The sequence below is a fragment of the Pseudozyma hubeiensis genome, assembly GCF_000403515.1.
Source record: "Pseudozyma hubeiensis SY62 DNA, scaffold: PHS42, whole genome shotgun sequence".
NCBI classification, from domain to species: domain Eukaryota; kingdom Fungi; phylum Basidiomycota; class Ustilaginomycetes; order Ustilaginales; family Ustilaginaceae; genus Pseudozyma; species Pseudozyma hubeiensis.
Genome location: NW_012133824.1, coordinates 407,200 through 433,407, shown reverse-complemented (window position 1 = coordinate 433,407; position 26,208 = coordinate 407,200). Strand labels below are relative to the sequence as shown.

The 26,208-nt window shown below is 57.9% G+C and overlaps 8 protein-coding genes across 8 annotated transcripts; 5 read left to right on the top strand and 3 right to left on the bottom strand.

The window, feature by feature from the left end:
• Window positions 1-31: 31 nt before the first annotated feature.
• PHSY_004363 (guanyl-nucleotide exchange factor) lies at window positions 32-5,725 on the top strand (the record flags this gene model as incomplete). Its single annotated transcript, XM_012334976.1, has 1 exon — window positions 32-5,725. One exon carries the CDS (start codon window positions 32-34, stop codon window positions 5,723-5,725), a length of 5,694 nt encoding a protein of 1,897 aa, XP_012190366.1.
• Window positions 5,726-6,119: 394 nt separating this feature from the next.
• PHSY_004362 (glutamyl amidotransferase) lies at window positions 6,120-7,244 on the bottom strand (the record flags this gene model as incomplete). The annotated part of the gene is made up of 3 exons (XM_012334975.1): window positions 6,120-6,266; window positions 6,409-6,496; window positions 7,024-7,244. The coding sequence occupies 3 exons, from the start codon at window positions 7,242-7,244 to the stop codon at window positions 6,120-6,122; spliced, it is 456 nt and encodes a 151-aa protein (XP_012190365.1).
• Window positions 7,245-7,503: 259 nt separating this feature from the next.
• PHSY_004361 (peroxisomal multifunctional enzyme type 2) lies at window positions 7,504-10,542 on the top strand (the record flags this gene model as incomplete). The annotated part of the gene is made up of 3 exons (XM_012334974.1): window positions 7,504-7,595; window positions 7,798-8,040; window positions 8,139-10,542. The coding sequence occupies 3 exons, from the start codon at window positions 7,504-7,506 to the stop codon at window positions 10,540-10,542; spliced, it is 2,739 nt and encodes a 912-aa protein (XP_012190364.1).
• Window positions 10,543-10,591: 49 nt separating this feature from the next.
• PHSY_004360 (carboxylesterase) lies at window positions 10,592-18,921 on the bottom strand (the record flags this gene model as incomplete). Its single annotated transcript, XM_012334973.1, has 4 exons — window positions 10,592-10,834; window positions 12,034-13,079; window positions 13,596-15,608; window positions 17,022-18,921. 4 exons carry the CDS (start codon window positions 18,919-18,921, stop codon window positions 10,592-10,594), a joined length of 5,202 nt encoding a protein of 1,733 aa, XP_012190363.1.
• A 980-nt stretch (window positions 18,922-19,901) lies between these two features.
• On the top strand, window positions 19,902-20,240 carry PHSY_004359 (transcription factor; the record flags this gene model as incomplete). The annotated part of the gene is made up of 1 exon (XM_012334972.1): window positions 19,902-20,240. The coding sequence occupies one exon, from the start codon at window positions 19,902-19,904 to the stop codon at window positions 20,238-20,240; it is 339 nt and encodes a 112-aa protein (XP_012190362.1).
• A 205-nt stretch (window positions 20,241-20,445) lies between these two features.
• PHSY_004358 (hypothetical protein) lies at window positions 20,446-21,958 on the top strand (the record flags this gene model as incomplete). The annotated part of the gene is made up of 3 exons (XM_012334971.1): window positions 20,446-20,542; window positions 20,772-21,654; window positions 21,796-21,958. 3 exons carry the CDS (start codon window positions 20,446-20,448, stop codon window positions 21,956-21,958), a joined length of 1,143 nt encoding a protein of 380 aa, XP_012190361.1.
• A 242-nt stretch (window positions 21,959-22,200) lies between these two features.
• PHSY_004357 (hypothetical protein) lies at window positions 22,201-23,241 on the bottom strand (the record flags this gene model as incomplete). Its single annotated transcript, XM_012334970.1, has 1 exon — window positions 22,201-23,241. One exon carries the CDS (start codon window positions 23,239-23,241, stop codon window positions 22,201-22,203), a length of 1,041 nt encoding a protein of 346 aa, XP_012190360.1.
• Window positions 23,242-24,598: 1,357 nt separating this feature from the next.
• On the top strand, window positions 24,599-26,188 carry PHSY_004356 (pyruvate kinase; the record flags this gene model as incomplete). The annotated part of the gene is made up of 1 exon (XM_012334969.1): window positions 24,599-26,188. One exon carries the CDS (start codon window positions 24,599-24,601, stop codon window positions 26,186-26,188), a length of 1,590 nt encoding a protein of 529 aa, XP_012190359.1.
• Between the last annotated feature and the right edge of the window lie 20 nt (window positions 26,189-26,208).

The following is a 26,208-nucleotide window of genomic DNA, read 5'->3' as shown; positions in this document are numbered from 1 at the left end:
GCCTCCGAGCGCATCCAACCACATCCGAGCGATGGTCTCCGCCGCCAACAGCTCCGAGGGCGCACCGCGCGCCTCGACATCCCAGCGCGAGCCACAGCGCGGCCTCGAGGCCTTATCCAACTTCTACGGCCGCTTCTCTACCGACAACGGATCCCTCCGTTCAAAGGTGAAGGATACCTCCGTTTCCAGCTATGCCGACAGCGTCCGCAGGTCATCCTCCGGGGCTGGGACCGAATTCTACTCGAACGCTCACAGCCTCAACGGTGCAGACGAACAGCCGTCCTCAAACCCGGACGCCGCTCCGCCCACTCCCAAATCGCCTCGTGTCTATACCTCCTTCTCGGCAGCAGCTGCAGCCGCCTCTCGCTCCTCTCTCAACAAAAGAAATTCGCAGGCAAGTATCCCAGCCACCGCGGCTGCATCTCCTTCCATCCGCAACTCGCCCGCCCACTCGTCTCCTCGTGGAAACTCTTCCGCCTCCGCAGATGCAACTGGCTCCAACGATGCCGGCCGTGCCGCTTCAGGTCTGATGTCCTCACCGCCGCTCAACAAGGGCGCCTCCTTCGATATCGCCGCCATCAATCAGTACTCTCCAGGCTCACTCGCCAAAACATTCCCATGGCTCTCAGGCACCTCAGATACCACGCCGAAGCGCGATGTCGTAGCGTCGCCCGCCCTCACCAAGCCAGTTCCTGCCAAAGCAAAGACGGATTCGCCGCCTGTCGAGCAATATAGCAGAGGCAAGGGCTTCGGCTGGAATCCCAACAAGGTCCACACAACTCCAAAGTCCAGTTCAAAGCCGCGGCTTGGGCCCAGCACCTCGTACGCCGATCTTCAGAATCGCGGCTTGGGCATCAAATCTTCTTCGGAGCTCGACCTGCCTGAGCGCATGCGCAGCCAGCGTAAGGGTGCCATCGCCCCGCCACGCCTTTCCCAAGATCCCATGGCATTCAGCATCGAAGAGGAGCTCCAACCTCGCACCAGCTTTTCCAAGGGTGATTCAGCATTCTCACGGCTGGGCCGCGCTTTCCGCCGAAAGAGCAAGACGGGTAGCGACATGAAAGCCGACTTTGCCACAAAACCTCCCGTCGTACCACCGCTGCCAAAGACGCCGCACGCCGCATCCAAACACACCTCTCCCTCCAAGCCCTCAGATCCTTTCGCCGCCAAAGCACTCAAGGCAAGCAGCGGCTTTCCCGATCGCAGGCCATCACAAATCAGCAACAACGACACGAGCTTGCAGCAGCACGAAGCAGCCCCAGCAGGCGTCTCAGCGACAGACAAGGGGCAACCAGAAAGCGATATTGTGGACGGCGACGCGATCGCAAGAGCAGATGCGAGTGAAAGCGCTCCAGAAAGGCCTGTGGCCGGCGACGAGGATCAAACGACTGAGGCGGCTGCGGGGACGTCGCCCGTCGGACAGCAAAGCACTGCGCGGGTTCCGCAGACCGACAACGAAGACACTGCGCACATCGATACGGACAAACTGCCTGGAGAATCGCTCGCAATCTCGACGACGTCCCAACAACCTCAAACCCCATCGAACCGACCCATGTCGATAGACTCGATGTCATCCAGTGCGAACCGAAGCTCGCTAGCTTTCCTAGCCCCAGCCATATCCATGGGCGCCATCGCGTCAGCGATAGAAGGCGCAGAAGGCGCTCCCAGCGATGCCTTGCAAAGAGAGCAACGGCCAAGCCAATCTCAGCAGAGCCCAACTCGAGACGATGCAGCACAGCAGGTCGATAACGACGCAGCGGCACCATCGTCTTCCTCAGCCACCGCCACTGCAGCAAATCCGAACCGCAGGCGCCTCGAGCCAAAGTCAGCAACCCGCGACGACCACGTGCCCGGAATCCTCAGCGACTTTCTCAGCATGGACGCGGCGCTCTCGGCAAAGGAGAGCAAGAACTCAAAGGGACCTGCGCCATCTCAGTCCGCCAAACACGCAACATCGGCGACCGATGCCAGCGCGGACGCCCCTATGGAACGCTCCTTAAGCGGAACATCGGAGGGGCGCAGATCGTCGGTGAGCTCGTCATACAGGGCACCGCGCGCCACCAAAGGAGTCTTTATGGCTCCAGCTGCCGGTCCGACAGGTATGGCTGGCTTTGTGTCGCCTTTCTACGTTGCCCCGCTCATGTCCACAGATGCAGGCGTTTCCGTGCGCCGGCCTTCGGGCGGCCGACGGGCCAGCGCCACCAGCGACGACTCCAAGAGTGTAAGTAGTGGACCACGACGCGGCTCCATTCCCTTCGCTGTTTCTGAAATCGCGACGCAGGAAGAAGTGCCGTCCCTCGGTGATGCAGCTCCTGACAAGGACGACCGTCCCGAACAACTTCGAGAGCTCAGCGACGCCGAGAAGGCCAGGAAGGTGAAGTCGTTCGGCAACCTCCGAGCTTCGAGCAGAGAACGGGATGCAGAAGCCTTGCCGCGTGCCAGCACCTCGAGGCTACCCTCGCCCTCCGTGGTGCTCAATCCAGCTGAAGAACAGCATTCCCATTCGAGACCTTCCGACGTCGACGTATCGACCAAAGGTCTGCCCGGCCGTGCGTCAGAAGAATCTCCTACACGTTCCAGAAGTGTCGCTCAACGACTCTTCCGACGCCCAAAGACCAGTGGAGCCGAAGCAGGCATGTTTGGCGAGCGCTCCACATTGTCGCCTGCCAGCGCGGAAGATCCTCTCGGACGGCGAAGAGGGTCAGGTCCGGGACGTGTCTCTCTCGACGAGTCCGGCCGCAGTTCCAAGCCCTACTCCGCTTCGCCTACCGAGACCAACCTTGACCCGCTCGCAGCGCGCAGCTCATCGGCAACGCCGCGCAAATCGCACGACAGACCGGAGCGACGGCCGGCCAACGGTTCCAACACGCTTGAGCCCGGAATTGGTGCTGGCCTCGGTCGCAGGCCGAGCGAGCAGAGCATAGGTGCCGTCACGCCTTCTTCGTCTCGGCTCGAGTCGCAAGGCGGTGCTGCTGGTTTGTTTGGCAGCCCGCAAACGCGGCCACGCACTTCGTCACTGCTCCCTTCCTTCGGCTTCAGCAGAAGTCGCACGGGTTCTTCCGCAGGTATTGAAGGATCCGGAAAGAGTCCCGGCACTTTCGGAAGCAGCACACGCTCCACATCTGGCGGCTTTCGACGGGACACAAGCGAGTCTCTGGATCCTTCTGCCTCGAACTCGCAGCTTGTCGATCCCAACGGCGCTTCCAAATCGCCCCGTGTGTCTTCGAGCTCGCGGCCGTCTTTCAGCAGGCAACCCTCCACCGTTACCGGCTTGTCCGAGGCGGATGCCAAGCAACTGTCCGTCAAACCCGAGAAGAAGTTTTCAATGTCTGCGTTCCTGCCCTACGACGACGAAGATGCGCCCGAGTACGCCGAGCGGATCGCCTCGACGGCGCCTAAAGCGCAGATCGCCGCCATCCTGGCTTCGAGCGCCGACGTCTTCTACGGGGAAGCCCTTCATCACTTTATGACGCGCTTCTGGTTCAACAGTCTTCCGCTCGACATTGCTCTGCGAAAGCTGCTCATGGACCTGCACTTGCCCAAGGAAACGCAGCAGATCGACCGTGTGATGGAGGCGTTCGCCAAGAGGTACAACGAGTGCAACGGCGGGCTCTTTGCTTCCGACGACCAGCCCTACATTCTGTCCTTCTCGTTGATGATGCTGCACACGGACGCATTCAACAAGAACGCAAAGAACAAGATGACCAAGGTCGACTATCTGAGGAACACGGGCGCCAGCGGAGTGCCCACCGAGATTCTCGAGTATCTGTACGACAATCTCACATTTACGCAGTTCATCTACATCGAGGACGAAGAAGGTGGCAAGCGCCGTCCGTCGGAAGCTTCGGCCCTGTCGCTGTCCGCAACGAGCGTGCCCTCGTCTCTTGGGCAGCAGTCCACCGCGGCGGCGAACAATCGCGCCAGGATCGATCCTTACTTCCTCATCACGCAAGGCCGTCTGGGCGAGCTACGACCGGACCTGGAAGATGCCATTCCCGAGGACTCTCCCTTTTCCTTTACAGGTTCACTGTCGACGTTCGACGTCGATCGACTCAACTCGGCATTCCTTCACGCACCAAGTATCGAGATCGTCACGACCAAAACGCCGAGCGAACAGCCCGGCGCAGCGACGCCAAGCTCACTCGAGGGCGAGGAGGAAGTGGTGTCGCTCAAGGTCACCAAGGTGGGTGTGGTCAATCGCAAAGACGACGTCTCGGATGGAGGCAAGAAGGCAGCCTCTCGCAAGTGGAAGACGAGCGGTCTTTTGCTCACGGGATCGCAGCTGTTGTTGTTCAAGGACGTCATCTGGATCAACGCCTTGCAGTCTCAGATACTCGACCAGGTCGGGCACTCGCTCTTGTGCAACGGCATCCCGACCGAAGACGACGCCGACAACGACGTCGTAGAGGGAGGCGTCGTCATCACACCCAGGATCACGTACTTCAAGCCGGATGGCGTGATCTCGCTCGCGGATGCTGTGGCCGTCAAGGACCATTCGTACGCCAAGTACGATTTCGTCTTCCGCTTGGTCGCAGCCAAGGGTCGGCAATACCTGGTGCAGGCTCAGAGCGAGGACGACATGAACGATTGGATCCACAAGATCAACTTTTGCGCCAGCTTTCGCAAGTGCAACATCAAGATCCGCGGTCTCGACCTCGCGCCTCGTCTCGGGATGGGCTCATCGTCGCTCCATGTGGATTCGCTCGAGGAGCGCTACGGCCGTCCGAACCTTTCGAGACGTTCGTTCGATCACACGTCTCGAAGGCCGGATGCGAACGAGAGCGGAAGAACTACGCCCGTGGCCGACGAGAGTGGCGAATTTTCGAGGGATGATCCGCTGCGGTTGAGCATGGATCCTGCGTCCAGGCCGAGCGAAGGCGATGCACCTGTCAGGCCTCGTTCGTCGGCTTCTCACCGGCTCAGCCCTGCGTCTTCAGCGATCCAGAAGCGCGCCAGAGCGCGTCGCGAGATGATGCTGACCAAGATCGCCGAGACCGAGGTGCAGCTGGAACGAGCGACGAGCCGGCTGGCGGACGAGATCCGACTCGCTCGACACTTTGCCATCCTGACGCCGTTCCTCAAATCGACGCGCGATCGGATCGAGATGTCGGCGCTGCCACTGGCGACACGCATCCGGGCGCTTCGGCTGGATGTGGCCAAGGCTCAGTCGCGATGCAACATCCTACGTCTGGATCTGGCTGCGGGCGAACGCGTGGCGAGAGCGCTGCTTCCGAGTACGTACATGTCATCGTCTGCGATGCGTGCTGCGAATCGCATGCCATCTGCCACAATGGCGACGCCGCAGCTGATGGAGCTTGGGCAGGTCTCGGAATCGCAGTCGCAGTTCGAGGAGCTTTTCGCGCCGGTGGCATCTGGCAGCAACGGATACGAAGCACCGTCAGTGCCAGCCTCGTTGTCCGGTACGGTGAACAAGCCAGCATCGCACCAGAGGAACCAGATGAATCTCAACGCTGTATCGGAGCAGCCGGCGGATGAATCGCCGGTGATGGCGAGTGCGCGGCAGATGGGCGGTGCTGAAGATGGAGAGACGAGCAAATCTAGGTTGATGTCGCGGAAGAGCGACGAGGTGCCCGAGGACTGGGAGCTCAGTCAAGTGGGACGTTCAGGAAAGAACCGCATCAGCTTAGTGGACCTCCCCTCGCCGAACGAGCTCGAGGAGGCGACGGGCGGGCGATTCAAGTTTGGTGCTAGAACGGCCGAGTGATGTACGCGGCAATCTCATCAAGCAGTGGTAGTCGGGCGGTAAGGATCAAAGTCGGAGAGCTGTGGTGTACGTGTGTTTTTGGTTTTCGCATTTGTTTTCGCATTCAAGTAATGGATCATTGTGAGCCGAGTGTGTACGGAGGATGATGCCGTGTGATCCGACGGTGGTGTCGGAGCAGCGTGGTGAGAATGCGGGGTAAGGAGGATTCTATCGAAGCGCCTGATTTTCCGCGCGAAAAAGCGATCCGAGTGGATGCAGACACGCACGGGATTAGGGCGGGGTTGACCTCCGGGCATGCGTCTTCACCTGAACCATACATCCTCAAGAAAGCTTTTGTTGGAGACTTTAGAGATCGTCGTATGAGCTCCGTATCCTTGAGGTTCAGTATGAGGTGTCAAATGTCAGCTGAAGCTCCATCGACGATATTGGCTGAACAAGAGGTTCCCGATACCAAGACGATGCGAGGGAGCAGAACGGGCAAAGAAAAGTGTGACAGCGGCGGGCGAGGCGAGGAGCAATTTGGTTGAATGTGAAAGCCAGCCTGTGACAGGTGGGATCGACGTTAATACGACGCAAATTACAGAGCCGCGCTAGAATCTCACAGCGAGGCGACTGGCCAGTGTCCCCGGCTGGAGCGCTTCCAATCTAGCCGGTGTTACTTTGCTTTGGCTCTCCGCACTTACCACGACGCTTCCTGGAAGGTCCACTCCTTCTTTGCTAGAAGGTCTTGCAAGACGGAGAGTGTCGTTGTGTGGGGCCCTTTCCTTCGATCTATGCGAGGTAGACAAGGCATTCGGTGCAGAAATGCTGTGGGGCAAAGATCGTTCTCACGACCTTGTCGACCTGGGCTGGCTCGGCTGCCGTTGCTCGCCTGTTTTCTATCAGATACAATCGCGGTCAATCTCTTTGCTGCCCTTTGCACAGCGATGCTGGCCCGAACTTTGCTTGCGTTTGCTCTGGCCGTTTGTTGAGCGCTGTGGCATTGAGCATCCTTGTTAAGGCGTGGTGGCTCAGAGCGAGCTCAGTGACATTTCAAAGCTGTCTCGGTCGAACGAGGATGGCCAGACCTGCTGGACTCTCGAGTGTGGGGTATCTTTGCGTGAAATGGGAACGGCCAAGTTGATGCGTCAGAACAAGCAGCTCATTGCGTGCGAGTAGATCGCGTGCAGAGCCTAGCCAGCGTCCGAGAAAGGCGGTTTGTGAGCTGCGAGGTGCGAGTTGCGTCCGGTTGGCAGAGTGAGCGGATGGACCGGCTGGTTTTTTCAAGAAACTCCACTTGCAAGCTGCTGGAAGCTCACCCCGCGATTGCGCTCGAGCTCTCTCTCGCTCTGCACTCTAGCCGGATGCAGCTCGCCCTCCGCTGTGATTTCCTCTGGCGAATTGCCTTGGAGTCGCTCGTGTCCGGCTTGCAACTGGGCGTCCGGCTAGCCGGTGTGATTGGGACTCTCTCGCCGTACCATCGCCTCGATCGACGCAACCGCTCGCATTCACACTCGTCGACTCTCTCACGCTCAGACATCTGGAAGCGCCCATTCAAATACCCGTTGCGCTCACCACACTTTCCTTCTCGCTGTCGCTACGCTCGATCCCTCCTGCCTTCCATCGAAACGTTCCATCCTCATCCTCATATCATCTTCTTACGACTCCGTCTCCTCATTTTATCTCAGAGGAGGTCAACCACCACCAATACCCTAGACGGCTGCATCCCTCTTTCTCCTCGCATCCGTTCCATCGCATCTCGACCCGAAGCCGCATAGTACGGCACAAATATCCTCAAAATGTCCGACTTCCCCTCCACCGAGAACGGCAAGATCTCGTTCAAGGGCCGTGTCGTCGTCGTCACCGGTGCCGGAAACGGTCTTGGTAAAGCGTGAGTAGACTGCCCCCTTTCCAGACAAGCACGTTCGAGCGCTTCCAGTTGCTACAGTATATCTTTGCTGCGACGGCGCATCGTCGTTTTGCCAGCTTGCTCTGAAGTCTCTCATTGAGCGAATTTGTACTGACCTTGTTCCTTGATCCTCGTGTCCCTTTGTGCATCCCTCCATTCTTTCGTCGTATTGCGATGATTGCAGATACGCACTCTTCTTCGCTTCGCGCGGTGCAAAGGTTCTCGTCAACGATCTCGGTCCTTCCGCCAAGGACAAGGACAAGAAGGCTGCCGATGTCGTCGTCGAGGAAATCACCAAGGCCGGCGGCGAGGCCATCGCTAACTACAACTCAAACACCGAAGGTGACAAGATCATTCAGCAGGTGATTGACAAGTGGGGCCGCGTCGACATCGTCATCAACAACGCTGGTATCCTCCGTGACAAGTCGTAAGTATTGCCCTGGTCAGCGAGCCAAGCTCTGAACTGCCGCTACACAACGCAACGACATAAATCTGACCCCTTTCATCACATTACCTCTTCTGCAGCTTCAAGGCCATGTCCGACAAGGAATGGGATCAGATCACCGCCGTCCACATCACCGGATCGTACGCCTGTGCCAAGGCTGCATGGCCTCACATGCGCAAGCAAAAGTACGGCCGCATCATCAACACCTCGTCCGCTGCTGGTATCTACGGCAACTTTGGTCAGGCAAACTACTCTGCCGCCAAGCACGCCATGATCGGCTTCGGCAAGACGCTCGCCATCGAGGGCGCAAAGTACAACATTCTCTCCAACATCCTCGCTCCCGTCGCCGCCAGTCAGCTCACTGCCACCGTCATGCCCCCCGAGATGCTCGAGAACTTGACTCCTGACTACGTCGTTCCCATCGTCGCCTACCTCGTGTCTGCCGAGAACAAGGAAGTGTCCGGTCAGGTGTTCGAGTGCGGCGCCGGCTTCTTCGCTCAGGTGCGCCGCGAGCGCAGCCGCGGTGTCGTGTTCAAGACCGACGACTCGTTCACGCCCGCTGCCGTCCGTGCCAGGATCGACGAGATCCTCGACTACGACGAGAAGCCCGAGTACCCCTTCCGCATCACAGACGCCAACCACATGGAGTTCCTCGAGCGTGCCAAGGAGGCCAAGTCGAACGACCAGGGTGAGGGCCCGGTCCGCTTCGACAACAAGACGGTGCTCGTCACTGGTGCCGGTGCCGGTCTCGGTCGCGCTTACGCCGTCATGTTCGGCAAGCTCGGTGCCAACGTGGTCGTCAACGACTTCCTCGAGAAGAACGCTGCCGCCGTTGTCGACGAGATCAAGAAGGCTGGCGGCAAGGCTGCACCTGCGGTTGGCTCGGTCGAGGACGGTGACAAGATTGTCAAGGCGGCTACCGACGCTTTCGGCTCGCTCCACGTCGTGATCAACAACGCCGGTATCCTGCGCGACAAGTCGTTCGCCGCCATGTCGGACCAGGAGTGGCACGCCGTCCTCAACACGCACTTGCGCGGTACCTACAGCATCTGCCACGCCGCCTGGCCCATCTTCCAGCAGCAAAAGTACGGCCGTATCGTCAACACCACCTCGGCCGTTGGTATCTACGGCAACTTTGGTCAGGCCAACTACTCGACCGCCAAGGCCGGTATCATCGGCTTCACCAACACGCTCGGTATCGAGGGCAAGAAGTACAACATCTTGGCCAACACCATCGCACCCAACGCCGGTACCGCCATGACGGCCACCATCTGGCCCCAGGAGATGGTGGACGCCTTCAAGCCGGACTTTGTGGCTCCCATGGTGGGCTACTTGGCCAGCGAAGCTAACGAGGACCTCACCTCGAGCCTCTTCGAGGTCTCCGGTGGATGGGTGGCGGCGGTGCGCTGGCAGCGTGCCGGTGGCCACGCCTTCAGCCACGGCAAGGCGCCCACACCGGAAAAGATTGTCAAGAAGTGGAACAAGATTGTGGACTTCGAGACCAACCCCTCGTGGCCTACCAGCCCGAGCGACTCGCTCGGTGACATCGTCTCCAACTTCGGCGCGTCTGAGGAGGACGACGATGACGACGACGAGGGCGGAGCTGGCGGCGACTACAGCGACCCTGACGACCCCGAGATTGTGCAGAAGGCCAAGAAGGAGCCCATCGACGACTCGGAGTTCTCGTACGGCGAGCGTGACGTGATCCTGTACAACCTGGGTGTAGGTGCCACCGAAAAGGAGCTCGACCTGGTGTTCGAGCAGGACGACGACTTCAAGGCGGTGCCTACGTTCGGAGTGATTCCTCAGTTCATGGCGAGCGGTGGTATCCCGCTGGACTGGTTGCCCAACTTCAGCCCGATGATGCTGCTGCACGGTGAGCAGTACCTGGCCATCAAGAAGACGATCCCCACGAGCGCCACGCTGGTGAACAAGCCCAAGCTGATGGAGGTGCTGGACAAGGGCAAAGCTGCTGCCGTCACCTCGGTTGTGCACACACACGACAAGGAGAGCGGCGACCTGGTGTTTGAGAGCCAGAGCACCGTCTTCATCCGAGGCTCGGGTGGCTTCGGCGGCAAGAAGAGCGGCAAGGACCGCGGTGCCGCATCGGCGGCCAACAAGCCCCCCTCGCGCAAGCCCGACAAGGTGGTCACTGAAAAGACGACGCCCGGCCAGGCTGCGCTGTACCGACTGTCGGGAGACTACAACCCGCTGCACATTGACCCCAGCTTTGCCCAGGTTGGTGGATTCGACCAGCCCATCCTGCACGGACTGTGCTCGTTCGGTATCTCTGGCAAGCACGTCTTCCGCGAGTTTGGTGCGTACAAGGACATCAAGGTGCGCTTCACTGGCCACGTGTTCCCCGGCGAGACGCTCGAGACGAGCATGTGGAAGGAGGGCAACAAGGTCATCTTTACCACGCGTGTGGTCGAGCGCGACACGCAGGCTCTGGGCGCTGCTGCCGTTACGCTCGCCGACGAGTAAAACCCATGTATCAAGTTTCGTATTCTAATGTCCCGTCGTGTTTGATCGTTCACCCAACTGCAATGTGCTGCGCGTTTGCGATGTGAGATCTGAGATGCGTGGGAGGCTGTTGCCGGGTACGCAAGTCACCTTCGCAGTGACTGATCCGGTCCTCGTGGAGGAGCACATTGCAGGACTGCCAAAACTGACGTCCGGAACTGCATTTGCCTGAAAAGGCGTGACAGGCTGGGATCGGGAACCGCTTGACTCGTGACGGCGGAATTGAATTGGAAATGCATTCTGCGGGCCTGTCCTGAAGGGAAAAAAAAGCCACACAAATTTCGCAGAACTGATGAAGCCAGCACAGTCACGCACAGACAGACTCACACGCTCCAACGCGATGTGCTAGCAACCAACACATTTGGAACAGTCCCGCGCGACTTTGGCTCAACTCCTTCCCAATCGACCCTTCACCGGAACCGTCCTCGATACATCACATCTTCGAGTCGCCAAAATCTCCTGGCATTTTTCAGTACGCAGACTATCGAAGCAGACTACTGAACTGCGATCGAACGACTTCGTTTGCAGGATCGTCGTCGACTCGAGACTAGGTCGTCGCAAATTGGTACAAGCGGAAGGTCCGAGCGCATCGTCCAACGTGGCACTCGTCTTTCGTCCCCACCATTGCAGCCTTCATCAAGCAACGCTTCGAGCCTGTATCGCATTGCAGCGTTCGTCTTTGACTTCGATTGCGTGCGTTTCCTCATGCGCTTTCTTTCTCGTCCTCGATCTGTCTTCACCACCACTGCCCGTACTGCTGCCACTTTCTCAAGCACCAGATTGGCCCCCGCTGTCGCTGTTGGACAATCCCCCACATCCAGATCGCCGCACACACTTCGTCGTCAGACTCTCGCTGCTCCCACGGTAGCTGCGGCACGATCCAAAAGCACCCACCATCCTACGCACCACCCATCGGCGCCCAAATCACCCGTCCTCCCCAAACCCTCGAGCATCGCTTCCACCCTCCCTGCCGAAGAAAAGCCCGTGTCGGCGACCCATCCCCAACCTCCGCAGCACAAAGGCGCACCTCGTCTCGTACGCTACGAACCGGAACCCCAGTCGCAGCATCCGATCTCGCTCTATCCTCCGTCCTTCTCGCACGCTTCGTATCCGGATCCTCTATCGTACCGTGCCCACCTCTCGAATCGACGTGCTCCAGCAAGCCTGTTCGGTCTGTTTCCCAGCACGAGCGCCACCGCAGCGAGCGTCAAGGCGAGTTCAGATCCCTTTGCTTACCGTCAAAGCGGTCCAAGTATCCAGACCAGCCCCGCCACTCCGTCCCTAGCTTCTTCGTCGCTCGACACCGCCAACTCGTCATCGACCACCATGGCAGCTTCGACGTCGTCCATCGTAGACGCAACCAAAGAAGGCCAAGCCGAGCTCCACCAACGCAAGCGAAACGCCTCCGCTTCCGTCGGCGCCGAACCCGGCTCCATCGCTACCAAGACTCACAGCGTCCTCGGACACCACCACCACCACGGTCACGGTCACCACCACGACCATGGCTCGGCCGAAGAGGCGGATCAACTCCTCGCCGCGCTCAAGGGCAAAGGAGACCGCGGTTCCAACATCACCCTCGCCGGTCTGGTATCCAACGTCGGGCTGTGTGGTGCCAAGGGCGTCGCCGGGGTCTACCTCAACTCGGCGGCGCTGCTGGCGGATGCGGCGCACAGCCTGTCCGACATGTTTGCGGATCTCGTGACGCTGTTTTGTTGGAAGATGTCGCAGAAGCCACCGTCGGCGTCGCACCCGCTCGGGTATGGCAAGTACGAGACGATGGGATCGCTGGGTGTGAGTTTGGTGCTGGTGGCGGGCGCGGTGGGGATCGGATTCCATTCGTACGGACTGCTGCTCGAGGCGTTGCAGCCGACGCTGCAGCACGCTCCGGCGGCGCTGCAGGCGTTCGGACAGTTCACAGGAAGTCTGGCTAGCAAAGGTGGGTTGCTGCATGACCATCACGATCACGCTTCTGCCGCAGCCGATGCGAGTGGCGGTGGCGGGGTGTTGGATCCCAACGCGATGTGGTTCGCACTGCTGTCCATCGCGGTCAAGGAATGGCTGTACCACGCTACCCTGAAAATCGCACGTCAGGAAAACTCGTCCGTGCTCGAAGCGAATGCGCTGCACCATCGATCGGACTCTCTCTCGTCCGCCGTGACCTTCCTGGCGATCGGCGGGTCGTACCTCGGCTTCCCCGTGCTCGACCCGCTCGGCGGGCTGCTCGTCGCCGGGTTGATCGGCAAGCAAGGCGCAGACCTCCTCATCGGCGCCCTCGGCGAACTCTCGGACCGCGGCGTCGAACCGGACACCCTGCGCACCCTCGACTCGGCCATCGTCGCCGTCCAATCCTCCCACCCGCTGCTCAAGGGATGGAAGGATCTCAGGGCCGTCAAGAGCGGCGTCAGCACCTTCGTAGATGTCACGCTCCAGCTCCCGAACGACGCTACGCTCGTGCAGGCGGGCGAGGTGGAGGCAGCCGTCAGGGAGGCCCTCGTACGCTCCGTGAAGGGCGTCAAGGAGGTCAGGGTTAGATTGGTCACTGTCGACGCACAATGAACTTTGCTCTTGTCACACACGACACAATCAACACAAATGCATGGCGAACACCAGACTGAAAAGGATGAACACGGGCCGATGCAGTGAGAACAAAAGATTGCATGCTGTGAGAGCTCACGATGTCGTTGTGCCAGCGGGCTGCGCCGGCTCCGCAGACCCCTGCCGCCGCGCACCCGATACCTCTCCCTGATCGCCCGCACCGTTCGCTGCCGCTGTCCCTGTCGCCCCCAATGCCGCTTGATTCGAGCCCGCCCCCGCCGCGCTTCCGGACAAGGTCTGAGCCGCCGCACCCATCGACGTCAACCCCGCCCCTGCCGACAACGTCGCCCCCGTCCCCGCCACACCCTTACCCTGCGCCACCTTTCCCCCCGTCGGCCCCTCTCTCGCATTCCCACCCGGCTGACTCACACCGAACGGAAAAGATCCCCCCGGTGTCGTCGGGGAAACCGCCAACCCACCACCCGGAGTCTGTCCATTCCGCTGTCTCGTAATCAACGTCTTCAACGCGCTGATCCACTTGATCTCCTCGTCCTCGCCTGGCGCACACAAGATGAACGTCCTCTTGGGCGTGATGATCTGGAAACAGTTCTCCTTGCGTTTCTTGCTGCTGCCCACCATACCGGCCGTCATGTTGGACGCGACTCCTGCTGCAGCCGCTACCATGCTACCCCTTCGTTCTGGCTTCTCGGGTGGTGCCGCAGACGCTCCCGTTCCAGGTGAAAAGGGCGTGTTACCGTCACGTTCGCCAAACCCGCTGTTGCTCTCAAAGCCAAACGGATTCGAATTGGGAGACCCGATGCCCGGTGACGTGGGTACGCCCGACGAAGGCTTCTTGGACTCGTACTCGATGGCATCCAGCATCGCTGCAATCGGAATCTGCCGATGCGCCTTGGAATCCATATGACTACGCGAGTACAGCAAACGTGACGACGTGAGCACAAACCACCGCTTGCGCCACACCTTGCGCCTACCGCTCTGCTTCATCAAGTAGCCCTGCGTGATGACTTTGTTCGGGTCGCGACTGAGATCGCCCCCAGCCGGCGGCAGTGGTGCGATGCTGAGCCCGGAAGGTTGCGCCTGTTGTTGCTGCGACGGCGCCTGCATGTGTTGTGACAATTGCTGCTGAGACGCCTGCGACGAACCTAGCGCCGGCAACGGCATGGCCTGATCCGCTACTTCCTCCTCGTCCCACTCGTCCTCCTCGTCTGAGCTGCTGAGCACCTGGTTCCCACCGCCACCGCTCGGTGGAAGGCTAGGACTGGCCGGCGGATCGGCAGCTCCGCTCGAGTAGGATGCCAACCTACGACTTGAACTGACACTGCGTTGACGCGGGAAAGTGCCGAACCCGCCCGAGGGACGACGTTGGTGTCCGCTCATGTCGCTCAGCTCGCTTCCCGATGCATGGCCGCCACCAGGCGACTGTCCAGCCGCCAGGAACGACTGCGTGGGATCCGTGCGCGTCGAAGGGCTGCCCGAGATGGAATGGCTTGCGGAGCTGGTGTAGCTGAGTCCGTAGCGGTCGGCACTCGTTTCGCTATCGCTCGTAGCCGTCAGGGGACTGAAGGCAGCAGAACCAGGAATGGGTCTGGGCTGTGCCGGAGCCGCGAAAGTGCCCTGACCGGGAATGCCGATCTTGATTGGCACGGCGTTGGATGACTGCATTCTCTCCTGCGAGAGCGAGCGTCGTTTGGCCTGCGATGGTGGAAGCGTAGAGGAAGGCGCGGGTGTTTCGGCATTGGCGAGCTCCAACGCAGCCATTTCTTGGGTCATGGTGCTGCTTTGCGCATACTGAGTTTTGACCTCGTTGAGCACCCGAATCCAAGACTCCATGTCAGCCCTGGAGGAAGCCCGCACGTAGAAGGTTCGTTTAGGCGTGACGATGCCAAATGTGTTGACGCTCTTCTTGAGCTCGACCGAAGCGACGGTCTTGATATCGCCGACGTCGATAAAGCGAAGGAGCTGATACTCCTTGTCATTTTTGTAATAGGCGAGTTTAGAGGAACGAAGGACCCACCACCTCTTCTTCCATGTCTTGCGTTTCTCGCCCTTCTTTTCCAGGTAGCCAGACTTGACTGTTGACTCGTTGATCATGTTGTGATGCGCTTCGCTGCCGTCGAGGTCTTCGGCGTCTTCGTCGTCCTCGTCAGCGTCCGCCTCGCCTTCAAGATCTTCATCCTGGATACGCGAGGCTCCGTGCATGGCGGACGATGGATGTGCAGCAAAGGTCTCGGAGTGAGCGGTGCGAGGGGAGATAGCTGCTGCCACAGGGTTGACGACGGCTTGAAACGCCGTTGCCGAAGAGCTTGAAGGCATGATGGTGGAAGAGATGCGGGGAAAGGCCTGCTTGTGGGTAAGCTCTGGATGGTGTGCTCGAAGCCGCAATTGGATTAGAGTCGCATAATGTGCTGACAGCCGGTAGAGCAGACGACGATAGGTGCTGGAGAATGCAGTGCTTATCGCAAAGATCGAAGCTAAGACGGGTTCGAGCGAGGGTGATGATGATGGTGATGGGCGAGGTGTGACACCGAACAGTGCACCCTCCACCCGAGCACAATTTACAATTGTACCGCTAATCTGGCTCAGCTGCAATTTGCTCTTCCGTACGAAAAATTACATTTGAACGCGGATCCGCGTCGGTCGCACTGCAGCAGCTGCAATTCTCAACTGCCATCATCGTCCATACATCCTGTCAATTTCAAGCTTACACCTTGAACAGCGGCCACCACCACGATACTCACACACAACATGTTCCGTCAAGCGCTAGCATCATCCACACGACCCGCCGCACGAGCTGCTGCTCTGCAGCGCGGAACCGTTGCTCAGACTCGATTCGCATCCGGAGGATCGTCCTACAACCAGCCCACCGGTCTGCTCTTTGGCGAGAAGGTAAGTCTTTCCACCACGGCGCTCGATGATCGGGCCCTTTTGCAGCGCCTATCACATGAAGCACTTGCTCACTTGGCGTTGCTTTCGTTCGGCCCGCAAAACTACAGGTTCCCAAGGGTCAGAAGCGACAGAAGGAAGACTGGGAGAACATGTACTACTTCGGTCTCTTCGGAGGTATGGTCTTCGCCGGCGTCGTTCTCATGTACAAGCCCGACACCAGCATTCAAACATGGGCCATGTCCGAGGCGAAAAAGCGTCTCGAGTCCTCCGGAGACGTATGGCAGTACAAGCCATCGCCAAACTCTGGTCACCCCAACGGCGCATAGGTCCGCATCACAGACGAATGATATGATCGCAGCACATCAGCAATCTCAGAACGAACTTTCCCGCTATTTTGGTGCGATCGACTGGCTTTGTGCGCTCACATGGGAAGGTGGAAGCAGCGCGAACAGAGCAACACAAATGTTGAAGAGACTCTTCTTGCGGTGATCGGGAGGTAGCGCATCAGACGTTGCCCAATCTCAAAGACGGCGGTTGGGCTGTGTTCGATGGAAGTACGTTCTGACGCACATCTGACAAAGGAAGATGGTAACAATCGACATTCTAATGGAAGTGACGCAGATATGACAAAGGAAGGTGGTATCAATCGACATTCTATGAAAAGTGACGTCTGACAAAGGAAGGTGATGGTGATCGACATTCCATAGAAAGCGACGCACATCTGACAAAAGAAAGGAAGTATAAATCGGCGTTCTATAAAGAGAGTGTGGCCTACGATGCGTTCTTGGCATCCGGTCCTTCCTGGATCTACAATTTTGCGATATAATCGACAGCCTTGCCCAGCGCTGCGCACTGATCGCCTCTCTGCGCAACCGGCTGCATCTTTTGCCTGACAGGTCCGAAGCTCAACCCTTGCAACCTCGACGGTGTCAGCTGTTGCCACCTCACCCCGCCTCCTCCACTCGTTGTCCTCGCCAACGACGAAGCGTACGCCTTACCCCTCGTTCTCAGGTACGATTCGGACGGAGCAGGGTTTCCCGTTCGAATGAATGCAGCGAACTGATCCATGATGCTTGCCATCCATGGCAGATCGTTGTTGTCACGGTAGGGTAGTCGGAAACCGGATCCTGTGGTGTGGAACAGGGTCATCAGGTCACCCGAGTGACACATGTAGTAGCTCCTAGGATCGAGGTTGCCTTCCTTGGGTTGACAGACACCTTGTGGGTCGTAGTTGGGAATCTGGTACGATCGCTGGTCGTAGAAATACGCGTAGACCGAGGGGAAGACGTTGTTGACAGCAGAGGCGTATGCCATAGCTTGGATACCGCAACGATACTTGATCTCGGTGTTGACCGCCACGGTGAGGTTCTGAACACCGTACTGAGCAACCGAGAAGGTGGTGGGGCTGTTGAGCACCATGTTGCTGTAGTTGGACGAGATGCCTGCTGTGTCCATCGCCTTGGCGAGGTCGGTCTCAGAAGCAGGAGGGACGATGCCGAGCGAGGCTAGCTCGTCGCGCATCGTACCCCAGATCACGGGGACTCGGTTGACGTGTCCCTGTGCCTGTCCCGGCGGTCTCATGTCGAGACGCGGCGAGTTTATGTAGGTACCGTCCTGCACCACGTAGTTGATCGGGTTTGCCAGAAAAGCGTTAACACTCTTCGTCCGAAGACACGCGAGCACGTCGATAGCTGCATCGCATCCAACAGCTTTCACGACATCAGCTCCTCCATACGAACGAGCTTGGTCCGTGGTCCTATAGAGAAACTTGTCATCGTGACCTTTTCCGCTCATGACGATCGCACGATGGAAGAGCCCAGCTGCGGCAGGAGAAGCGAGCATGTTCTCCACCTGTTGTGCACCCGCCGACTGACCTGCAATGGTGACCTTGTTGGGATCACCACCAAAGTCCTTGATGTATTTCTGCACCCATTGGAGCGCTGTCACCACATCTCCAACTCCGTAGTTTCCCTTGATCTGATCGTTGTACGCCAGATATCCGAGCGAACCCAGACGATAGTTGATGGTCAGCACCACGACATCGGACCGGCTCGAGAGTCCTCCACTATCGAATGTGAAGTCCAGACCGGTTCCAGACATGTAACCTCCTCCATGAATCCAGACCAGCACAGGCTTGAGATTTTTGCTGTCGGCTGCTTCAGCAGCGGACGGCAGGTAGGGAGTGAAGATGTTGGTGACCAAGCACTGTTCGGTGAACGGCGCGTTGGAGCCCAGCTGGGGGCACTGGTTAGCTCGACCGGTTTGCAACGCAAGGACGTTGCTGGTGAGGGCAACCTTGGGGTCGAAGACGGTCGAGTACTCGAACCGCTGTGTGGGGTTGGCGTAAGGAACGGACTGAAAGCGGAAAGAAAGCGCATCGCGGAAGCCGGTGTACTGGACACCATTGCTTTGGGTGCTTACGCGCCATGACGAGGAGGTGTCGGTCGCGTTGGCCGTGTTCCAAGGCGCGCTTTGGGTGCACAGTGCGGGGTACTTGCTGCTGCTGCTAGGACGCGAGACTTGAAATACGGTGGCGCCGTTGCTGTTCTTCGAGGTGGTCAGCGCGTTGCCACTTGATAGCCAATAGGTCTGAGCAGAAGAGTAGGATCCGTCGAGGACGAGGTAATTGAGCTGAGCTTGCAGACCGGCGTCGGTGCTGGCAGAAGAAGGCGCAAGCGATTCGCCAAGGTTTCGACAATGGGTATCAGCATCGCTCGACGCCCAAGGAGAGGAGAGAAGGAGGTAGCCGGCCTGACGAGCAGAGGAATCGGCCTTGTTCCAGTCGAGGTCGTTCTGATACAAGAGACGAACACCGCTGCTCGTAACGGGAGCTGCCTGAACGGCGTAAGCTGCAGCCACGATGCAAAGACTTGCTCCGAAAGTGACGGATCGCAACATTTTGAATGGCGTGTGGTCGACGTCGCTTGAGAGGCAAGGAGTACAAGGTTGGAATGAGGCTCACGAAGGCGGGGCGGCGATCATGCTGATCAAGGTCGTACAGTCGGGTTCCTCGGAATGAACTGGGGGCCCTCTGGAAATGAAGTGGCGAGCTGTATATGTATCTGATGGCAAGACGAGCTGGTTGATGCTACATAGCTGCCAAGCAAAGACTGGTTGCAATTGCCGCCCACACGCACGGAGGAACGGCAGGGCGTAGCAATTGATGGCGGCGGTCATTGCGGCAACCTTCTCAGGGGGCCGGCACGACTCGAGTGAGTGAGTGAGTGAGTGCACAGCGTGGACGAGGACAAGCGGTCAAACGCGCAGCTGGGCATGAATAGCCGAAGCGGAGCGCGTCTGTCTAAGCCTGCATGCCGTGTTGGATGGACCCTTTGACACTGCCGGTTGGCATTTGGCATGTAGCAACATTAGCCTAGCGTCCCGACGGCAGAAGCCAAGTTTTGCTACACAAGACCACAAAGTCAGACTGGCAGCCTGAAGCTTTGACCATAATGATTGCTTGCATCTCGCTTACGACCGTCGGTCTACCCCGTCCATGCGACTAAGACTTTGCTTTTGCTTCTCCGCTGGTTCGACGTTCGTTCCTGATTGACTGCCTAGGCAGCCGCCAACAAAGCGACAGAAGCTCAGAGTATGAATCGCCGACGTTCGCTCGAAGTGAAACCATGGTGCGATGCCGTCCGTGAAACATAGTGCACCGGGAACGAGGGCTGCGGAAGATGTTCACGTTCACTCGAAATGGAACATCGACCATCACGTTCCACGGTGGAAAGCCGGTGGGGAATGACAGAAAGGCGTGAGATCTGTCGACAGCAATTGCAAATTCCGCCTAGTGCTTCGACGGGATTGTTTGCTGCGGCCAAATCTGCGGGCCGTTTTCGGGCTCCGCTGTTTCTCTCATGCAAAATTCGAGATCTATGTCCAGGAACCGCGTTGCCCCGCCCCGCCCCGCTCGAACGTCTTCGTCAGAAGGCCCTGTAGACCAGCGCGTCGGAGCTTCTGCTGAAGAAGACGACGTCATCGCTTGGTCGAGACCCAACAAGCTACGCAGGAGCATGCAAAATCTAAAACAGGGTGACGGGCGTGAACGTGCAACGACAGGGCTCAACGGTCTTCGCTGCAAAAGTTCGGTTTCGGTCTTGGCGCCCTATCTGCTACTTCAGATGGTTCGGAAGGCTCAAAGGCTAGACTGTGTCATGCACCGGTGCACCTATCGACGGATTTCATCGTTGGAAATGTTTGATCGTCGCATGTAAGCGAGCGACCATTTAGGCCTGGAATGCATCAATTATGCCGAACCTCGAAGCAGACGATCGTGCATTGACACATTCCTCTCAGTCAGGTGGACTGCTGGCTTTGTGCTCCCGAACAAGGCACCGAGGGTGCCGAACAAGCAACCGTAAGAGGAACTCCTGCTCAGCCACGCACAGTTCGCTCGAAGTCGGCAAGTATCTGAGAACGATGCTCAGACGTCGTCGCGGCATGCTTTCGGCGTGTGGAATGGTTGCTGCCGATCGATCTTCGTATAAGCCAAGTAACATAGCTGAGCTCCTGCTAGGTTAGTGCCGAGAGAAGATTGGGGAATGGCGAAGAAGGCAGGTCGAAGTGGACCAGGTCATACAAGCTGAGAGGCTTGGAGCCCTTAATTCCGGACAGGTGGAGGCCAGATCTAACAAACAAAAAGGCTGAGCGTCTAGGCGCAGCAGCGGATAGATCTTCAGGGTCCAGAGTTGGCTGCGAACAATTACGTGGCCTTACATTTGACACTGCTTTTGGCTCTGGCTCAGCTCGACCCAAACTGTGGCTGAGGCTTGGCGAGCTCGGTCATTTTAAAGCTCGCACGAAGCCGAACGCGCAACCCAACGGACGACATCCTCGATTGTCGCAACCTCGTCGTCTTGCTCCATCCCTCCCGCGTCTACCACCACCTCGACATCCGACTCCTATTCCTTCCAGCGTCATGCCAGAACGATCAACAGGTCCGATGATGTTCATCGGCGAGCGATGCGCATTCGATGAATGCCATCGAGAAGACTTCTTGCCTTTCAAGTGCAGCGACTGCCGACAACACTACTGCTCGAATCATTTCAGACCACAGGCGCATCGTTGCGCTCACTACGATGTCGCCGACGTCGACTATCGCGTACCGCTGTGTCCGATCTGCGACAACCCTCCTGAGGGGTGGAAGCGCGACCAGGACCCCAACATTGCCATGGACCGCCACCTCTCCGGTCAATGTCCCATGCTAGACAGCAACGGCTACCTCAAGCCGAACGCAGCACTGCCAAAGTCGACACAGATGAAGAGAGTCAAGAAGACCAACGAGTGCTCGTTCGTCAAGTGCTCCAAGATCATGGTGGTGCCCATCAAGTGTCCACAATGCTCGGCATCCTTCTGTCCATCCCATCGTGCGCCGAATCAACACAGCTGCAAACACGCTTCCACATCTTCGTCTCCAGCATCTTCGTCAACACGGCTGGCGAACAGCACTTCGTCGGCGAGTGGCATCAAGAATGCCTTTTCGAACCTCAAGATCAGCAGCCACTCGTCATCATCCGCTCCCATCAAGCCAAGCCCCCCATCAAACCAAACACCATCCCGACCAATAGACGCCTCAAGCTCGAACACGACGTCGGCACCGTTTGGCAAGATGTTCGATAAGTCTGAAAAGTGGGTGCCAAAGCCGATCTTTGGCAAGGCTTGATTCGTTTGCACGGTATGCCTTGCTCAAAACTTCATCCGCAGCCATCCTTTCGTCAAAGAATTAGCGCCGAACTGACTCTTTCATGCCCCCTTTTGCTTGCACTGTAGACGCGCAAAAGCCGAACGACTATCTGCCATCCGTGCCATGCAGGCTCGCCAACGCAAAGGCATTCTGTCCAAAGCAGACGAGCTCAAGCTGGCCGAAGAGATGGCTATGTTGTCCAAGACGGAGCGGATCAAGGCCTCAGATTCGGATTGCATCGTCATGTGAGATGTTGTTAGGAAGACGGTGTTGGATTGTAGGCTGCCCATTATACCCTTGTCACTACAGTGATAGTTTGAATTTGCATAGACGGGATATATTTCAACAATCGGGGCTGTGATGCGAGGAGTGGTGTGGATGAGAAGGTGATCATTGGTCGTAGACGAGTTGACGGAAGGTGATACTCTGTCACAGGTTAGGGTCGGCGATAGAGGGAAAGTGAGTGGTCAGCTTGGAAGATTCGATTTGAGTCAGGTAGCCACTTGGAATGCGGTGCTTACGATCCTTGGACCTTTGACTTTGAGCTCCTTGGGAATCTCGTGGGTATAGTACTTCTGCGTCTGACCCTGCATCACGAGCAGACTACCTCCGGCCAATGTCCAACGCTTCTTTACCTCCTCCGCTTTCACCTCCTGCTTGCCAGCCTTGTTCCTGGGTGATTTGCGTTGCATGATCCAACTCCTATCAGCTCCTAACGAGACTGTAACGATGACCTTGTTTTCTATGTTATCCGAGTGTTTACCGATGTATACGCTTCCGTCGTCGTAGCGATTGAGCATGCAGTGGTTGAACTTGACATTTTCGCCCAAACAGTCGTCGCTGGAGAGGAGCGAGGCGATGTGGTTGAGTAGAGGTGGGAAAGGATAGTGAAGTTCGACTGGGTGACCGCTGTATTTGAGGTGGAGGCCGGGAGCGGTTGCGTAGGCAGCGATCTCTCTGCTTTGCGTGATCTCTCGACCGTACACTTTGAGTTTGGGACGATACCATTCGGGCAGCTTGTCGAGTTGAGAACGCCATTCTTCGGCGAGCGAGCGGTCAATAAAGTCTGGCTTGTAGTAGATCTCGGCATCAGGAAGGTCGGACACTTTGTAGGCGGCGCAGAAAACGGATCGCGTCACTTGGTGGAAGGGTCCTCGGTGATGATATTGTGGCGCGGCGGACGGTGTTGAGGTGGAAGCCTCTGGATTTGGGCGAGAGCGTTTCCCCAAATGTTCGTCCTCATCTGTGATCGTAGAATGCGAGCGTGTGCGCTTGGCGATGGTACCGTCCGTCTTGGTGGCGGTCAGCTTGGCACGCTGAGCACCAAACTTGACGTTGAAGAGCGTGCTCTGAAAGGTGCGTTTCGTCGGAGAACTCGAGCCGCTCGATGTGGGTTCTGCTTGCGCCGAGACCGGCGGAGTCGGCGCAAACGACGTCGAAGATCTAGCCATATATGTAATCGCGAATCGTTTCAGCCCGATAGATGTCCCGTGACGTTGAGGATGTAGAGGAAAAGGTTGAGTCTGGTTCATACGCTATTTGCCACTGCTTCGGCTATCCACAATCTCCACACTTGGAATCTGTCAGCCAGGGTCCAACGCATAACAGAAACGTTGCCCGATCCCGATGCTCCCAGCGAAAAAGAAAATCGGCGACCAGACCGAGGGACGCGTCTCATCTCGAGCCCGGTTGACTTTCCGTGAGCTGCAGGTGCACTTTAGATCTCCTTATCAGCTGCAGCGGATGACCTTGACGTTGAATCATCTGCCTTCTACTTCCCACACAGTCTGCCCTCCGAAGGCTTCACGAGGCGTGCAAAGACGCATTTAGCTGCATCTTATGCATCCCACTCGGAAAGCTCTTCGATCAGGCAAGTCGATCAGCCATGCAAAGTGTGCTGCTGAAAGTGTTCCAGCTGGTCAAGCTGGCAAACAAGTGAGAGACGGACCGGCGAAATTGTCTCATAGAAATCTGAACAACCCGCCTGCAACATGGAAAATTGCCGCGTTTTGGTTGGCTGCCGTGCCTTTTCCAAGGGTCTTTTCTGCTTTTGACCTTTTTTTCTTTGCAACTCGCCGGCGGTGGAACGCGTGTCGCAACGGCTCCAGCTCGGTCGAACGAGCCCGTTCCTTGCAAAGGAGGAGACTGTTGGGGTGGGCAAGTCACGGTCATGTGGCAAATACTACACAGCTTCATCGCAAAACAAAAGTGAGGCACGCTCGGTCAACAGCAAGACCTCTCAGCTTGGGCGAGATTGACGAATCAAGGTGTGAGCTCGATCGAAGCGTAACATATACCTTGCACAAGGTGAGCAGCTGAGTCTGAGTGGATAGGCCGCGGACAGCGCGGTGGGTGTTCGAAGTGGGCAAATCGATGTGGTCTCAAACCAAAGAGAAGCAAGCGCGCCGGCGAGTTTTTTTTTCTTTCTCTTCTTCAGGATTTTCTTCCAAAAAAGCTTAAACAATTCGGAGACTGCAGTGTGGCTCCTACTTTGCTTTCTTCTAAAATTTAGTCTTTTTTTGCTTTGTATTTTTTGGCAGGCACGGACCGTTGGAGATCTTGCTATCTTTGAGCTGGGATTATTATCGCTTCTTCATCAGCGCAGCGGCTGCAGAAACCAGCCTCTGCACGGCTCTCTTTTCTCTGCTCTGTCTCGGTCGGCGGGTGCGGTGGCAGCCACGGTAGCTTGTCTCGAAATCACCGCGCTGTTGCTGTCTGAGCGTTTTTTTCTTCTTGTTGCTTGCTGCCTCGTCAGGTCTGAGCGCACACTCGAATCGATCTTCGCTTCGCCTTGTCAACCAACACCGCGCACCGCCTTCCTTCTCGCCTTCCTCCACCATCACCCTTCCCATCGATCAAGGTCACACGTTGCACATCCCTGACTACACCATGATCTACGCTCCTATCGCCAAGACCCAGCTCGAGTGGTACGCCTCGCTCAACCCGCTCGAGCACGGCGTCGACAACAAGTTCTTCCGTAAGACCTCGATCATCGCCACCATCGGCCCCAAGACCAACAATGTGCAGATGCTCGGCGCCCTTCGCCAGGCAGGCATGAACATTGTCCGTCTCAATGCTTCCCACGGTTCGCACGAGTACTTCAAGTCGGTCGTCGACAACGCCCGTGCTGTCGTTTCCCAGACCCCTGGTCGTCCCCTCGCCATCGCTCTCGACACCAAGGGTCCCGAGATGCGAACCGGTGTCATGGTCAACGGCGAGGACGTCAAGATTCCCATGGGTCACGAGTTCTACGTCACCACCGACGATGCCTACGCCGAAAAGTGCAGCCTCGAGCACCTCTACATTGACTACAAGAACCTCGCCAACAAGGTCGAGGTTGGCCGAACTATCTACATCGATGACGGTATTCTCTCGCTCCAGGTGCTCGCCATCGAGAGCGACAAGCTCGTCAAGGTCCGCGCCGTCAACAACGGTGTGCTCTCCTCCAAGAAGGGTGTCAACCTTCCCATGACCGAGGTCGACCTGCCCGCCATCTCGGACAAGGACCGCAAGGACATCGAGTTCGCCGTCGAGCAGGACCTCGACATGATCTTTGCCTCCTTCATCCGACGCGGCAGCGACGTCCGCACCATCCGCGAGATCCTCGGAGACAAGGGTGCGCACATCAAGATCATCTCCAAGGTCGAGAACCACCAGGGTGTGCAGAACTTTGACGAGATCCTCAAGGAGTCGGACGGTATCATGGTGGCACGTGGTGATCTGGGTATCGAGATCCCTGCTCCTCAGGTGTTCATGGCGCAGAAGATGATGATCTCCAAGTGCAACATTGCGGGTAAGCCGGTCATCTGCGCTACGCAGATGCTCGAGTCGATGATCGTCAACAACCGACCTACGCGTGCCGAGGTTTCCGACGTTGCCAACGCCGTTCTCGACGGTGCCGATTGCGTCATGCTTTCCGGAGAGACTGCCAAGGGTGCCTACCCGATCGAGGCGGTCAAGATGATGGCCGAGACCGCATACCTCGCCGAGCAGTCCGTCTCGTACGTCCCGCTCTTCAACGAGATGCGAACGCTCACCTCGATCCCCACCGACACCAACGAGACCATCGCCATGGCCGCCGTCGCCGCCTCGCTCGAACAGCACGCCGGTGCCATCCTCCTCATGTCCACCAGCGGAAACACCGCACGTCTCGTCTCCAAATACCGTCCCAGCTGCCCTATCCTCACCATCACGCGCAACACTCACACCGCACGCGATGTCCACCTGTACCGAGGCTGCTACCCCTTCCTCTACCCGCACACCCGTCCCGAGGACAACAGCAAGTGGCAGGAGGACGTCGACAACCGCATCAAGTACGGTCTCGCCGAAGCACTCGCACTCGGCATCATCCAGAAGGGCGACGTCGTCATCACGCTCCAGGGCTGGAGGGCGCAGAGCGGTAGCACCAACACCATCCGCATCCTCAGCGTTCCAGAGAGCGCCAGGGATTTCAAACTCGAGGGTACCCACACTCAGTAGAGCTCTCTCTCTCTCTCAGC